Genomic DNA, 17,964 nt, shown 5'->3' with positions numbered 1-17,964 from the left:
GAGAATTTCAAAAAGGAAGAGACCTGCTATACCAGCAGTATGTGCGCGGGGACCCAGCACAAGACAAACGAAAGAAATACAAGGATTCGGATAAAAAATTGAAAAAAATTGCAAAGGAATACAATGACAGAACTTTCCAAGAATACCTAAGAGGGGCCGCAGCAAATCTTGCCTTAGATTAATGCAAGATATTTAATTAAATTTTTTTTGGAGTAATACAATTTTTATCCAAATCGCTGTATTTCTGTTAACCGCAAAGGAAGGACGGGGACAAGGATTCTGGCAAAAGAACACTTGAGTTGTTTCACATGCCATGTGCTGATTATTTATGATCGAATTTCGATCTACTTACACTGCTCGGCACATGAGTTCTTGGGATAATGACCCACTGAGCCATTTTACTTCACAATTATACCATCTAACATAACATTATATGAGCAAAGCTTCCAAAGCCATGGATCCACACCTGCCTACAATTGGAAAAAATGTTTTTTGGATAAAGCCAACATCAGGGTGGTGTGTACTATTTAATGATGAAAACCCATGGCACCTACTTCATGCAAGCACAATGAAAATATCTGTTATTAACAAAAGGGTATTATTTAATACCTGCGCCTCTAGCATAATATTCAAAGCTAGACTGCTCAGTTTTGCACGCCATAGATAAACACCTGACCTCCATTGGAAAAAAAAATTAATATAAAGCAAAAATCAGGGTGGTGTCCACTATTATATGATGAAAACACACGGCACAAACTTCTTGCAAGCCAAATGTAAATATATGTTAATACAAACAGGCTACTATGTAATACCACCTCCTCCGGCCTAATGTGTCAAGATACACTGCTAAGTTTTGCACGCCATAGATACACACCGGCCTACATTTGCAAAAAAAAGAAAAATTATTATAAAGCCAACATCAGGGTGGTGTGTACTATTAAATGATGAAAACCCATGGCACCTACTTCATGCAAGTCCAATTAAAATTGCTCTTATTAACAACAGGGTATTCTTTAATACCAGCGCCTCAAGCATAATATTCAAATCTAGACTGCTCAGTTTTGCACGGCATAGATAAACACCGGACCTCCATTTGAAAAAAGAATGGTACTATAAATCCAAAATCAGGGTGGTCTCCAGTATTATATGATGAAAACACACGGCAGCAACTTCATGAAAGCCCAATGTAAATATCTACTATTAACAACAAGCTATTATTTTATACCACCTCCTCCAGACTAATATTTACAGCGAGAATGCTAAGTTTTGCAGGCCATAGATACACAACGGTCCACATTTGAAAAAAAAAAAAAAAAAGATGTATAATGCAAAAATCAGGCAACTGTATAAGATTTAATGCTGAAAAAACATGGCACCTACTTCATGCAAGGCCAATAAACATATCTATTAATAACAACAGACTATTATTTAATACCGCCACCTACGACATAATAGTTTAAACTACACTGCTAATATTATTGAAAAACAAACAAAACATCTATTTCAAAAACAATTTGCATTATTAATTGTTATAACTGATTACAACACTATTAGTTATAAACATCTTAGATATTTTAAAAAGTAATAATTTTTATGGGAAGATACAACACTATCTTTTGGCATGGTAATAGTACAGTTTTTTAATAATATACATACAGACTACACACAGTACAAAATTTAACTAGAATTTTCTAAAGTCACAACCAGAAGGTGTTGCTTATACAACACTGTCTTATGGCATGGTAGTGGCGAGAGCCAAAGCAATGAGTACAGATGACTCAGCGTGACATAAGTCAGTGGGGTTGTAGGCCACATCTGTTGCTTAGACACTACAGTCTCTTGGCACGTTACTGTAGACAATAGGAATAAGAAGAAACACAGCCTTGCAGACAGCAGCAGGTGTTGCTTATACAACACTGTCTTATGGCATGGTATTGGCGTCAGCCAAAGCAATGAGTACAGATGACTCAGCGTGACATAAGTCAGTGGGGTTGTAGGCCAAATCTGTTGCTTAGACACTACAGTCTCTTGGCACGTTACTGTAGACAATAGGAATAAGAAGAAACACAGCCTTGCAGACAGCAGCAGGTGTTGCTTATACAACACTGTCTTATGGCATGGTAGTGGCGAGAGCCAAAGCAATGAGTACAGATGACTCAGCGTGACATAAGTCAGTGGGGTTGTAGGCCACATCTGTTGCTTACACACTACAGTCTCTTGGCACGTTACTGTAGACAATAGGAATCAGAAGAAACACAGCCTTGCAGACAGCAGCAGGTGTTGCTTATACAACACTGTCTTATGGCATGGTATTGGCGAGAGCCAAAGCAATGAGTACAAATGACTCAGCGTGACATAAGTCAGTGGGGTTGTAGGCCAAATCTGTTGCTTAGACACTACAGTCTCTTGGCACGTTACTGTAGACAATAGGAATCAGAAGAAACACAGCCTTGCAGACAGCAGCAGGTGTTGCTTATACAACACTGTCTTATGGCATGGTATTGGCGAGAGCCAAAGCAATGAGTACAGATGACTCAGCGTGACATAAGTCAGTGGGGTTGTAGGCCACATCTGTTGCTTAGACACTACAGTCTCTTGGCACGTTACTGTAGACAATAGGAATCAGAAGAAACACAGCCTTGCAGACAGCAGCAGGTGTTGCTTATACAACACTGTCTTATGGCATGGTATTGGCGTCAGCCAAAGCAATGAGTACAGATGACTCAGCGTGACATAAGTCAGTGGGGTTGTAGGCCACATCTGTTGCTTAGACACTACAGTCTCTTGGCACGTTACTGTAGACAATAAGAATAAGAAGAAACACAGCCTTGCAGACAGCAGCAGGTGTTGCTTATACAACACTGTCCTATGGCATGGTATTGGCGTCAGCCAAAGCAATGAGTACAGATGACTCAGCGTGACATAAGTCAGTGGGGTTGTAGGCCACATCTGTTGCTTAGACACTACAGTCTCTTGGCACGTTACTGTAGACAATAGGAATCAGAAGAAACACAGCCTTGCAGACAGCAGCAGGTGTTGCTTATACAACACTGTCTTATGGCATGGTATTGGCGAGAGCCAAAGCAATGAGTACAGATGACTCAGCGTGACATAAGTCAGTGGGGTTGTAGGCCACATCTGTTGCTTACACACTACAGTCTCTTGGCACGTTACTGTAGACAATAGGAATCAGAAGAAACACAGCCTTGCAGACAGCAGCAGGTGTTGCTTATACAACACTGTCTTATGGCATGGTATTGGCGAGAGCCAAAGCAATGAGTACAGATGACTCAGCGTGACATAAGTCAGTGGGGTTGTAGGCCACATCTGTTGCTTACACACTACAGTCTCTTGGCACGTTACTGTAGACAATAGGAATCAGAAGAAACACAGCCTTGCAGACAGCAGCAGGTGTTGTTGCTTATACAACACTGTCTTATGGCATGGTATTGGCGAGAGCCAAAGCAATGAGTACAAATGACTCAGCGTGACATAAGTCAGTGGGGTTGTAGGCCAAATCTGTTGCTTAGACACGACAGTCTCTTGGCACGTTACTGTAGACAATAGGAATAAGAAGAAACACAGCCTTGCAGACAGCAGCAGGTGTTGCTTATACAACACTGTCTTTATGGCATGGTAGTGGCGTCAGCCAAAGCAATGAGTACAGATGACTCAGCGTGACATAAGTCAGTGAGGTTGTAGGCCACATCTGTTGCTTAGACACTACAGTCTCTTGGCACGTTAGTATACACTATAATACAAAAAATAAACACAACCATGCACATACCAGCTGGTGGTGCTTATACACCACAGTTAGTGAGATTTTGATAGTTTAAAAGAAAAAAAAATACTTATACACTACTCTCTCATAGCATGGTACTGAACATACTATCCCAAAATAATATTGACCACAACACTAACATTAGAACTTCTAGGGAATTTGAATACTATGTAAATTATGTATTTGAATTGCATGGGGTTTTTTAAAGGTTATATTAAAGATGTAAAATGATAAAAAAGGATATATATTAAAGATATATAAGAGAATTCTGTTTATGAGAAATGTTTTAATTGTATTACATCCAAATACTGTATGTGATATAGCAGTTGTATGGAATGGTGATTAAAATAAAGTAATACATAAGAAAGTTTAAATAAAGATATTGTACTGAAGTATGTGTTTCTTGGTAATTCTTGTAGAATTTAAGGTTTAGTACGTTAACAATACTACAATGATAGGCAAAAGCCATAACTCTATCGTGTGTAGGTACACTGTCAACTAGTCAGCCATTGAAGAGGTGTTTTGAGAAAGTGAGTCATGTTACTATTTGGAATATCAGGCCACACATACACAGTTACATTGTCATATATGTGTAAGTTATGTAAAAAACTAAGTTAGAATTTGACACAAAAAATGGAGGTGTACATGTATGCTGTAAAGGGAAATATAAGGACATGAATTATAGAAACCAGGAGAAAAAAAACTTTACACAATACTACGGTTAAAAAATTATTACGAGGATTAAACAAATAGTAACGAGTGACACAAGGAGCACAGAGGTTTGCAGCCAGAGGTTTACATACAAGATGAATAAAGAAGAGAACACAACTACAAAAGGGGTAATACAACGAGGGACATAAGGTGAAGTGACATTAGTAAATTAAAACGTTAAAAAGCTGCAATACATCGAAAGAAATTACACACGGGAATGGAATCAACAGAGTTAAAGATGAAACTATTTATAAGAAGAGTGGAAAATACAAGTGTCACAAGAACAGTAGGCACTGGAAATTAAAAGTTTAGGAAATAATTTTATCACAAGTAATATAATACCACTGTCACAAGAAGAGTGGGCACTGAAAATTAAAAGTTTCGGAAATAATTTTATCATAAGTAAGATAATATCACGTATTTCGGAAATTATATAACATTGGATTTGTAATTTAGTACAAAAATTTCAGCTACAAAAATTAGGTAAGGATTTATTGTAAATTATGTTTTATAAATCAATTAGTAGCGTACATTTGTGAAATAGTGATTTATTGTACATATTAAAATTATAATTAATTGGTGGACAGATTTTTAAAGTGTTCATATAATGATTAAACAGAAATAGTATATAAACGTTAAAGTATTTATGTAGTTAAACATATATATAAATTTGCAATAGAAAAATCGAAATAGGGTGTGAAAATTCAGGAAATACTATTTAAGGTTTATTAGTTGTATAAACTCTGTATTAACATCTGCGCCCTTTTTTCACGGTTGAAATGAAAAAATGAAGGTTTATGAAAAGAATGCTTATAAAATAATTTAGAAGGTGTTTTTTAAATCATTAAATGAAGATTTGTTAATATGCATGTAAAACAGTAATTTATATGTTTGTAAAGCTAAAATGAGGATTTGTGTATGTATAAAACCTATATTAACACAGGCGCCCTAATTTCCCGTTAGGCGCCAGATAAACGCTAATTAATATGGCCGTCTATGGCGGCGCCCTTTTTGTCCACTAGCCCCATGCGCCCAAATTTCCCAGCTCCAAAAAAAAAAGTCTCACTGTGGATCGACTGCATACAAATGTAATCAGACATCTCCTAATTTTCCAAGGTTTTTTTTTTTTTTTTTTAAGCAATCCTCTCTGTGTACCAGTTATCCAGGTGAGGGCTCAAAAATTTTACCACATAATTTAAGATAATTTTTAAAAACCTGAGCAGAAGTCTGTTGGATCACTGGAGATGCTTTGAGAGCTCTTGAGATTCTTTAACCAGTTCACCCCCGAGGGTTTTTAACGGACCAGAGCAATTTTCACGTGTCAGTGCTCCTCCCTTTTATTCCCTAATAACTTTATTACTACTTATCACAAGAAAATTATCTATACCTCGGTTTTATCGCCACCAATTAGGCTTTCTGTGGGTAGTACATTTTGCATAGAATTCTTTTATTCTAAATGTGTTTTAAATGGGAAAAATAAGAAAATAATGTATAAAAAAATTATTTCACAGGTTTCGGCCTCTATAGTTTTAAAATTAAACGTTCTACTGTGGATAAAACAGACACATTTTTTTTATTTGACCAGTTGTCATGATTATTAAACCGTTTAAATTATGTCCCTATCACAATGTACGGCGACAATATATTATTTTGAAATATAGGTGTTTTTTTTCTGTTTTGTTTTTGTTTTGTCCGGTCCATAATTACAAGCCCCTATGTAGTAAAGTAAAAGTAATTTTCCATCATAAAATATAGATGAGCCCCTAAGGCAACTATTTACGTTTTTTTTTTTTTTTTTTTTTTACTGATTTTTTTTTTATAAGTATTTTTTTTTTAATTGGGGGTGGGGGGGCTTCGGTAATGCAAGTTATTACATTAATTAGTATTGTGTAAGTATGTATGTGTCTGTATGTGTAATTTTACTTTTTGGCCACAAGATGGCGCTCATGAACACTTTCCCATATAGGAAATGTTCACTTTTTTTTTTTCTACATTTAAATACAATGTGACGGCTTCCTGTTTTATGAATGGACGCGGCCGCTGATCGCGGTCACATCCATGCATTCCAGGCATTGCGAATGGGTAGAGGACCGCTCGGTCCTCTTCCCCATTCGCTCAACACGGAAACCCAATGGAAACGGCGGCGGGAGCGGCACGCACACATGCGGAGCGGCAGCGGGAACACGCGATGTATTAAAACGTCATGTTGCCATTAACAGGCTAAAACATGACGTTTTAATACGTTAGAATGTCATTAAATGGTTAAATTGCTATTGGTATTGTCATCATAAAAAAACAAAGTATGAAATAAATATGAAACACTATGAGGCAGCTCTGATGTCTTTTAAATGCACATTTGCACCTCACTAAGCTGACTGATATAATTGCCAGCTGCAGGACAAATATCAGATGTGCTCATGTACTCCTAGAGATGTGATTAGTAAGCAAATAGAGGGAACAAAGTTCTGCTCTCCTCCTCCAGGATACAGCAGAAGATTTTCTGCCTCGTTTACACAGTTTTACACATTGTATACACTTCCAGCACAATTTGATAAATCTGCCCAAGGCATGCTTATCAGTTAGCAGCTACATGAAGTATCATGCTGGGCATACACGGCTCGATTTTGCCGCTCGATTCTCCCGCTCAATCGATTTCCTGCTCGATTCCGCAGGCGATTTGCTTATCTTCCGCTCATTTTTCTTATCTTTTTTTATTGTGTTCAATGCAGAATCAAGCGGAAAACCGATCGGGCCGGAGATCGGAAATTGTCAATCGAGCCATCTTAATGGCTCAAAATTGAGCCGTGTATTCCCAGCATTAAACATGAGTTTTAACCCTTGAAAACTAGTCAGATTGTTTTAGCTGTTCATTTTGTGCTGTTTTTAGTGCTTTCAACCATAGATGACATTTTATGACAATACCACTTTAACGGCCCACTATGTAGCTGTCACATTAGTTATTACAAATCTGATAACTCTGAACCCCTTTCTGACAGGTTTTGGACTAGCCCAGCTTTTTATGGAGGTTTCTAAAGCTTTCTTTGAAAAGCCAGAGTTTGGTGGGGAAAACGCACCAGAAGAACATACAAACTCCAGGCTGGGAATTGAACCTGGTACTCAAGCCAAGAGTGCTAGCCACTGTGCTGCAATATTTTATGATGTGAACAAATGTGTGGTGTCCTCTTTGACCAGTAGTCTGTGTGTCACATGGCTCTCACTGTCACTGAATGTAATAATCTCAAACTTGACACAAAATAATACAAAAAGTAGATTAAGACTTTTCATACATACAACCCTGAGGGTAAACACAAGACACATGTAATGTAATGCTTCTACATGCTAAGAATGCAATAGCTATATATTACAAAACTTGCTTTTTTGAAAAGGAGACAAATATGATAAAAAAAAGAATAACCAAACAATCTTTACTTGTGTTAACTTAGTGTTGAGTACCTGAAATTAGACCTTTTCCATTTTCATTTACTGCAATTCCAGCAGCCAGACCTTGAAATATATGGTTTCCACTGCAAGAAAGTTTATACAAAGTCAAATAAAATTACTAAAGGACAACAGAGGTGAAAATAAACTGATAAGAAAAACAATTGTATCTATCCTCAGTCTCCTAAAAATGACTTTTTTTTTTAGATATCCCACAGTTTTAATTTTATATTTAAATCTAGTTTTTAAGTTTTTACTATTTCATTGTCTCAGCTCAATAACACCTTTGTTGAAGTATGCCAGAGCTCAAATCTATGAAACTTTTTATCTATTTCCTGCTCTCAGAAGCCATGTAATTACTTATCAGTGAGGGTTATGCTATAGTCTGACACAGTCCGACCCGGACAGAAACTGTCACTTGCATACCAGATGTTTACATTTTTCAGGCAGAGAAAGAAAAAAAGAAACACAGCCTAGTTATTTGTGACTGTACATACACATGTCTATCTCACATGTCACCTCGGTTGTCCGAGTATGAACAAAATTCTTTACTATTGCATAATTGAAATGGAGATGAATATTGTTTCTTCCCAATTCTCTCAAAGTCAATTGCTATGTACAACACAGAATATCCTAAACCTGGAAATCCCGGCAAAGGTAGACTGGCTCCTAAATTACATTGCCCTAGATACTGCAGAATAATGTTTGCAGGAACATGGATTTTTGGTCATGTTTTAGCGTATAAAAACTTTGAGCAGCAGTGTACCAACATAGAATCTCCAGTCGCAAAAAGGTAGGTTGCTATGGTTATTGTTGCTGGATCATATTGAGGATTCCCTCGCTACCCTTTTGACTCCTCTGCTGAGTGTGGCCCCCCCGTAAGATTAGCAACAAGACATTGTCGCTAATCACATTCGGTCCACGCAGCTCTTCCTATAACATGGCCGTGGAATAGCAGACCAAGCCCAACCGTACATGCGCTGTAAGCCAGAGCCGCAGGCTCAAGTGGCCACGCTATAGGAAGAGGAGCTGCGCGTCTGATGTGGAGGGGGGCCACGCTCAGAAACGGGGGGCTATGGAGTAGAGAGGGAAGCCTCAATAAGATCCTGAGGCTTCCCTGTCTTAAGGTAGGTATCTGATTTTGATCCCGAGCTTCGGTTTGGGATCACTTTAAGGTGCACATACACAGTACAATCAAATAGTTTGATTTTCCCATTTATTCAACCAAAACGATCGAATAGATAAGATATTGATAAAAACCCTTTTTTCTATCGATAAAAAACTTCCATGTGCAGCTGACACCTCTTCTATGTGCCGCTAACCTTCCCTTCTTTGTGCTTTTGCCCTTCTGTATCGCTCTTCCATGTGCTGATGCCCTCCTCTTCCATGTGTAGCCTTCATATGTAATATTTCGATTCAATTTTCAGCTTAATCAAAGTACAGCATCCGGTCTCTCTTCCATATTCATCCCCCATAAGCAGAATTCCCCCCAGGCCACAGCCTATGAGGCCACTGAGGAAATCCAGCCGTGCATAGTCATCCTTTTTTGAATATAAAGCTTGTAAATACATTTGTTTGTTGCCATAGTGCTGCTATTTTCTTACTACATAATAGAACGAAATGCATTTTATAGATTCTTTTTAATGTTTTGTTTCTCCTCCAAGGAGCAAAAATTTCATCAGCAGAGCTTCTGACCTTCAGCACCTGCCTGCCTGCTGAAACTGGAGCATAGTAAGCTGCTATTTGACATGCAGCAGGAATAGGCATCATGGAAGATCTCCTTAACCCATCAAGAAACTCACAGCATACCCACAGTATTTATTCCACTTCCATATGTTTATTTTTCAGACAGCACAATATACATTTCTTTTATACAGAGATCATGTATTGTTAATTGTATAGCATTAAGACAATTGTTGGTTGTTGCGCTAACATCTTGCAAGCTTAGCAGGCTGTAGCCCAAAACCATAATGTCATTATTATGCAGCTTGCTGGAGAAATTTCAATGCTTACTGGTTTATGCCAACTTGTTTATGGAATACAGACGTCATGGCAAACTGCTCTCCATACAGTACAACAGCCACATGTCTGAGTTTCAGTTGATGAACTTGGATATGATTCATTGCTTGACAACCACTGTTCTGTTTTACTGGAAAATGCATTACATTCAGGAGTCTATTTATAACAATGGTGATCAGCTGATCGCCAGAGAAGTGCTGCTGCTGTTTCTGTAGAAACAATGGCACTCGCCAGAGAAGTGCTGCTGCTGTTTCTGTAGAAACAATGGCACTCTTCTGGCAATCTGCTAGCCACAGTAAACGATCAACACTTTTATAAAGCTTCCCTTGTAACTGGTGATAATCATCAGCAATAAGAGACCATCACCATATTTAAAGAAAACCTGAACTGAAAAGTGTCATAATAAACATACACACATCATAATTACCTCCCATGTAGTCTACTCCTCAATCTCTTTCTCCTCTCCTACGTCCTGTTTGTCCATTGTGATTGATGGAATTCTCTGTCCTCCATTTTAAAAATGGCTATGAATCTGTAACAGCTTCCAGGTCAGCAGACTGTATAAAGGACCACTTTACTTCCTGAGTAAAATGAGCCATAGATTACTTTTCTCCTATGTTGCTGTCACTTACAGTAAGCTGTAGGTATCTGACAGGTATCTGACAGGTTTTGGGCTATTCCATCTCTCCACAGGGGATTATCAGAATAGCCTTTATTCTTTATAAAGACACTCACTGAAAAAGATTTATACAAAGATGCTGGCCAGCCTCCCTGGGTTCTGTCAGATTTCTACAACTTACTGTAAGTGACCGCAACATAGGAGTAATGTATGGCTCATTTTACTCTGGAAGAAACATACTTTTTATATGAATATGTTTATAAACATTTAAAATTGTATGATTTTCGTGACAGTGGTAACTTTTATATCGTCCACTTGAGCCCTAGGGAAGCATGGACATAACCTTGTACATGTAAGGCTTGACAGGTTATGTCCCCAATCAGTCTCTATGCCCCAATCTAGTGCCATGGCTCCGAGCCTGGCCCATGGTCTTCACCTATAGATAAGCCCCCGCATGAGCAGGACACGTTATTAGTCTCCTGACTACAGTTACCCCCAGGTCTTAACGTGCAAGGCATACAGACTGGAGTAGAGAGGACAATAACCCACCAGAACCCCACTGAGTCAAGTATAGCACAGTTCAATAGTTCATAAAGTATCACACAGGATTAGTACCTTGATTTTAGGAGGAGAATGTCGATTGCCAGTAATGACAGATGGTTAAGGGAACAGGCAGTGCATGATCCAAGTAGCAAGTGAGAGAGTTCATGCAAGGTCAGCATGCAAAATTATCCAAGCAACAAGCGAGGGTCAGTCCAGGTAATATGCAAGAATATCCAGGAAACAAGCAAGGGTTGGTCCAGGCAGCAGGCAAGAGTATCCAGGTAACAAGCAAAGGTCGGTCCAGGCAGCAGGCAAGAGTATCCAGGTAACAAGCAAGGGTTAGTAAACAGCAGACAAGAATGGTCAAATACAAGCCAGGTCAATTCCAACAGTTCAGACAATGTGAGTGCGCACCCAGCAACTAGCCACAGCTATGCTCATCACGGGCAATGACTGGAAGCACTCTGCGCGTTTAAATACAACTTTCATCCAATCAGTGGCCAGCCACACTCCGCACATCCTATCACAGCAGACACACCTGCCAAGTGTCAGCCACGCAATCAGCTGACGCTAGAGCTGTCAGCTGACCGCAATCAGCTGACTATTGTTCACCTTTGCAGAGGGCGTACTGAGAACGCGCCCTCCGCCTATCAGGAAGTGTGGCCTGTGTCCCAGCCAGCACGTCATCAGCAGAGAACAAGCACCGAGACCCAGAAGTGGCGGATTCCGTCTGGATCTCGGCAGAGGCATCAACATTAACAGGCAGGTTCCTTATAGCACATCAGTTGTCCTTTCAGTTATAACTGATAGCAACTGATATAGAACTGACAGCAACTGATATATTTCAGATCTGACAAAATCTTGTCAGAATTGGAAGGAATCTTTGGAACTGGCAGCGAGGTAAGCATGTATTATTCATTTGCAGGTACATCGTGCTTATTTTAAATAGCTTGACTTGGTTCAGGTTCCCTTGACACGTGTTAAACTCTGGCCCGCGGGCCAAATTTGGCCCGCAGAGACATATTGCAACTTCTCGGACAGCACACCTATCTTGCTTCAATGACTGTGCAAGGTCTAGTCCGTGTGGCTAGCACAGACTTGATATAGACCAAAAGCAAAAAAATGACCAGCACTTGCCGAATTCTTAAAAAGCAGAATGTAGCCATGACATCCGGTCTTCCAGAATGTAATTATAGCTCAGTAGTGGTAATAGCTCTTAGCTGCATACAGATGCATGAAGATCTCCTCAAGTATAGGCTACGCCTTCAATGCAGCCCAATTCTGCTCACAACGGACTGTCGCCGTTTTGAATGGATCAACCGTTCTTTGTCAAGTGGGAGCATGATATGCTATCACTTGACAAAGAACGGTTGATCCGTTTGAAACGGCGACAGTCCATTGTGAGCAGAATTGGGCTGCAATGAAGGAGTAACTTATACTTGAGGAGATCTTCATGCATCTGTATGCAGCTAAGAGCTATTACCACTACTGAGTGTAACGATTGGGTGCTGCTACTCAGACGTCTGATTATTGGGTGATCTGCAGTATCACCAATAATGCAGATACTATACTGGATTATGTGGTGATCTGCAGAATCATCAATAATGCAAGTATAGCTCACAATGTACTGTGTGATAGTGATTGGTGCAACAAAAAACAATAAGAAGATAGAGCCTTCCATAGGGGCTGGGAGGCCTAGCAAGACTGTACTTTAATAGTTTGACTGAACCTTACCAGAGGGGCTAGTAAGGTACTATCCGTAGAGGTAATGGCGATATAAAGCAAGACCTTACCAGAGGAGCTGGTAAGGTACTGACAGAATGCGTGCCTGTATACTTTAACCAGACCTTACCAGTGGAGCTGGTAAGGGACTACAGTGAACGTAGCTATGAAGTAGGTACAAGGCAAGATCCTATAAGTAAGTACTGAGTGCTCACTAGAGGAGCTGGTGGGCACTAACTGAGAACAACGCTAGTCCTCACCAGAGGAGCTGGTGGGTACTAGCTACAGCAGAACTGAATAGTTTGACAAGACCTTACCAGAGGAGCTGGCAAGGTACTATCAGACACAGTAACTGTATAGTTTGGCAAGACCTTACCAGAGGAGCTGGCAAGGTACTATCAGTAACAAGTGTCACCTCACCAGTGGAGCTGGTGGGTAATACTACAAACACCTCACCAGTGGCAAAGGACCACTGGTGAGAGGAGGTCAGACAGGCAAGGTTCGGCAACAGAGAGGCAGTATTAGTACAGAAACGACAGGCAGGAGAATAGTAGGTAATCAGGCAGAAGCTCAGCAACAAGGGTCAGATAGGCAGAAGTACAGAATCAGTAAGCAAATTCGAGGTCAGAGAATAGCTAGAATCATACACAGGTAATAAAATAATAACAATACACAATAGTCCTAGTCTTGTGTGAAATCCCTGGTTTCCTCCCAGATCAAAGCACACCGGATACTAGTCTAAGGTCTGAGCGCTAACACGAAGTATTCACGACAGCAGAAAGCTAGCTAATGGAGAACGGAGGCTTAAGAAGCAGAGGAAGGCTCTCAGCCGCGCCCAGCTCGAAAACAGCCAATCCGAGCGGCGAGAGTCACCTCTGACGTCAGCCGACTGGCAGGTCAGCTGACGCGCCTTCTCCCAGCATAAAGGTCCTGTCTCTGCGCGCGCCCGCGCGAGACAGCGTCCCTATGAGCTGATGACAATACCGTTCCCGGCGTGCTAGACGCCGACGTAACGGATGAGGTCTGGGAAGAGTGAACAAAGGCGGCTGCAGGTACACCCTGCGTGTCCCCAGCCGCCATTCCTACAGATGTTACACTGAGCTATAATTACATTCTGGAAGACTGGATGTTATGGCTACATTTTGTTCACTATTTTTGTGAATAAACAATCTGCTTTTTAAGAATTAGGCAAGTGCTGGTCATTTTTTTGCTTTTGGCCTGCAGAACCATAAAAATTGGCCCGCCAGTGCTTTATGATTTACATTGATTTTGGCCCGCGGCCACATTCCCAGCTCCGCCCCCTCCCGGCCCTGATCTGCTCTTCTGGTGGCCGGCTCTGCCCCTCTGCCCTCCCTCCTCGTATGAGTGATAGAGCGTGGCTATTATCACTCCCTTTCTCCGCCTCTCAAGGAAGGAAGGAAGGCTTATCTCTTTCTCCTCGGCCTGCTAGCCCGCCCCCCCTTTCCTCAGCCGCACGCTCCTTTACCTCATGGAGTCTGCGGCCCGTCCTGCACCGAAGTCTGCTTCCTTCATCCTGCTCACTACATGCCCGGCCCCCGGCATGCAGCACAGGAATAATCTGTGACGCGAAGACACCAGGTTACGTTGCGCAGTATATGCGACGTTACTGAGGTAACCGATCTGGTGTCTTCGCGTCACAGGTGATTCTTGTGCTGCATGCCTGGGGCCGAGCATGTAGTGATCAGGATGAAGGAAGCAGACTTCGGTGCAGGACGGGCCGCCGACTCCATGAGGTAAAGGAGTGGCGGCCGGGGAAGGAGGGGGAGGATAAGGCGGGGCACCTACTTACCTAGTTAACCTATACTGGGGCCACTTACCTAGCGAACCTATACTGGGGCCACCTACCTAGCTAACCTATAGTGGGGGCACCTACCTAGCTAACCTATAGTGGGGACACCTACCTATCTAGCCTATACTGTGCACCTATGTAGCTAACCTATACTGGGGAAACCTACTTAGCTAAGCTATGCTGGAGGCACCTGTCAGGAACCGGCCCGTGGCACGCCTGCGTATACGGTTCCCGACTGCGGGTTTGACCAGACTGAGAGGGGAAGCAGCCTTAGTCAAGCTAAAACAAGGCTGGGACCCCTCAGAACACCTCTCACTGCCACCACTAGCGGTTCGCTAGACACTTCCACTCTGCTGTCGAGCCCTCAGCACGCACTCCGCGATTTCGTATTTGGGTCAGCTTTGCGCTTAGGCCGAATACGAGAACGCCGCGCACCCACACACACAGTACAGTTGTACAGTAACACAGCACAATCAGACACTGACTTGTAATGCAAGTTACACTGTCGTGCAGCAAAACCACTAACAGTCGTTCCGAACGATACTGTTAGCTACTCGCACTGGCGTTTCGTACGTTGGGTCAGCTGCGCGCTTTAGGCCAACGTATGACAAACGCCCCCACACACACAATGCAAGTACAATTTCATATGGTAGTGTTGCTCAAACATACAACTAGGCACGGACTTATACACAGCTACACTGCAGTCTCCTTTAGGCTATGAGTGTTAGTTTAGTACGGCAGAAGTCAAGCTTATTAAATAATAATTTAATATTCCAGAAAAACATAGAACAATGCAGAACTTAATATATACAAAAGATTACAAAAAACAAAGTAAAAATAGTTACAAGATAAAAGTTACAAAGATAACACACACGGATATTTGCGTAAAATAAAAATGGGGATTAAAAAAACGTTACCAACTTGAAGGTCTCAACGTTGTCGGCAGGAGCATGCCGCTTGTTCGACCAGAAGTCGAGATCAACTCTAGCTATGCGCTAACTCCAAGAGCAGATCCTTATTAGGTATCTGCCTCTGCTTTTTATACTCTGAGCTACGCCTGGAGGCTGCAACTTCCTTGGGGAGGGGAGGAACTAGGTTTTAATTAAATCTCAGACATTCCATTTCCAGGTAACAGTCTATACATCAAAGATTGTGAAGTGAGGCTTTTCACCTCCACCAATAATTTAATTTCCTCACAGTGAAATAGTTTTTCTTCACCAAAAGTTGACATGTGTTAGACTTTTCCTGACTAGGCTTGCTTTGTGTATTGAGACAATGGGCCGTCTCCTGAGTTCAAAAGCCAGGCAGATAATCCCATTAGCAGAAACTCAAAGCACCTCATATGGTCAAGACAATACCCACTTCCTTGCCCCAAGCAATCAACGGCCACAGCTCCCTTCTAGCAGACCTACATGGAACACAGGCAGAAAAATGAAAGAATATGTTCCTGTTATCCTTACATCATAAGCACCCCAATATATTCCTGACAGCACCTACCTAGCTAACCTATATTGGGGGCACCTATGCCTGATTAACCTACACTGGGGTCACCTACCTAGCTAACCTATTCTGGGGGCAACTATAATGGCTACCTATACTTGTTGCATCTATGCCTGACTAACCTATCCTGGGGGCACCTACCTAGCTAACCTATAGTGGGGGCACCTACCCAGCTAACCTATACTGGGTGCACTTATGCCGGTTTACTGTTTTTTTTTTTGTTTTGTTCCACCACGGTGCCAAATTGTCAGGTGTTGTGCGATCATTCCAAAGGGGGGGGGGGGATAAATATGACTGTGGCCCTCGACCTGGTCTAAGTTTTTCATTTCGGCCCTCCGTCTTTTTGAGTTTGACACCCCTGCTTTAAAACATAGTTATCAGTGTGATAAGTTGCGACTGACAAATATATTTTGCCACTTTTGAAAATGTTATAACTCCAAGCAAGGTCCACCTGAGGCTCGTAGCTATTCATAAAGCAAGAAATACTGGGGGACATTTATCAAGAGCAGTGGTCCTCAAACTATGGCCCACGGGCCGAATGCGGCCCCCCCCCAAGGCTTTTTCTGTGGCCCCCAAACACAAAATGTACAACTTATAGGTGTGGCCCACTGCACCTTTAAATATCGGCGGCCCACATATAGAATAGCAGTGCTGACACCACCCATCCACATACCATAAGCAGTCATTCGCTGGCTTTCAATCCAATTCTGCATCAGGTGACACTGCTGTCCAAATGGATTGCAGGTTGTTACCCGAGTATGCTTCACTGTCTGGTGCACAAAGACGTTCTTCGGGCGCCGCATGACTGATTGGCTGCTGCTCGGAGTTCTCCACCAAGCATGATTGGGGGAAATCAATACCTAGATTCAATGTAATGTTTTTCAACATCATTTTATGTATGTTCCGGCCCCTCAGCAGTTTGAAGTATGTTGACCCAGCCCTTGATTGAAAAAGATTGGGGACCCCTGATCAAGAGTGTCTGAGACAAAATATTGGTAGATTTTTAGAAATCTGTACAAAACAGTCTCAGACAGCTTAACAAATCCCTTGTTTATGCAGTTTCCTTCTTAAACTGTTGTAAAATAGGAGGATTTTCCATAGTATAATCCATTCGGTTCCTTGGCACTACCTTAAGCACTTCACTAATGGGGGGCTTTTCCCTTTCTGTACCAGAGCAATTTTCACCTTTCAGAGCCCCTTCCATTCATTCACCTATAACTTTATTACTACGTATAACAATGAAACTATCTATATCTTGATTTTTTCGCCACCAATTAGGCTTTCTTTGGGTGGTACATTTTGCTAAGAATTATTTTATTCTAAATGTATTTTAACAGGAAAAATAAGAAAAAAAATTTGAAAAAATTCACTATTTCTCAGTTCTCGGCCATCATATTTTTAAAATAATACATGCTATCGTAATTAAAACCCACACATTTTATTTTCCCATTTATCCCAGTTATTAAAGCGTTTAAAATATTTCCCTAGTATAATGTATGACGGCAACATTTTATTTGGAAATCAAGGTGCTTTTTTAATCTTGCATTCATCACTAATTTTAAGCCCATAATTTCATAAATGGCATGAATATACCCTTTTGACATACATATTAACCACTTGCCGACCGCACACTCATAACGCGCGTCGGCAAAGTGGCAGCTGCAGGACCAGCGACGCACATCTGCGTCGCCAGCTGCAGGCTAATTAATCAGGAAGCAGCTGCTCGCGTGAGCGGCTGCTTCCTGTCAATTCACGGCGGGGGGGCTCCGTGAATAGCCGCGGGCCGCCGATGGCGGCTCGCAGGCTAAATGTAAACACAAG

The 17,964-nt window shown here is 41.4% G+C and overlaps 1 protein-coding gene across 1 annotated transcript in view; it reads right to left on the bottom strand.

Moving 5' to 3' along the window:
* Nucleotides 1-429: 429 nt before the first annotated feature.
* Nucleotides 430-17,964, bottom strand: part of LOC137561738 (F-box only protein 10-like) — a 51,578-nt gene continuing 34,043 nt past the window's right edge. Inside the window, exons 8-9 of the mRNA XM_068273086.1 lie at nt 7,946-8,016; nt 430-470 (exon numbers count right to left, since the gene is read on the bottom strand). Of these exons, the coding sequence (XP_068129187.1) occupies nt 430-470; nt 7,946-8,016 (112 nt within the window). The remainder of the gene's footprint in view (nt 471-7,945; nt 8,017-17,964) is intronic.

The sequence above is a fragment of the Hyperolius riggenbachi genome, chromosome 1, assembly GCF_040937935.1.
Source record: "Hyperolius riggenbachi isolate aHypRig1 chromosome 1, aHypRig1.pri, whole genome shotgun sequence".
In the NCBI taxonomy this organism is placed as follows: Eukaryota; Metazoa; Chordata; class Amphibia; order Anura; family Hyperoliidae; genus Hyperolius; species Hyperolius riggenbachi.
Note: the sequence above shows the minus strand (reverse complement) of the source record. Positions and strands in the feature narration are given on the sequence as shown.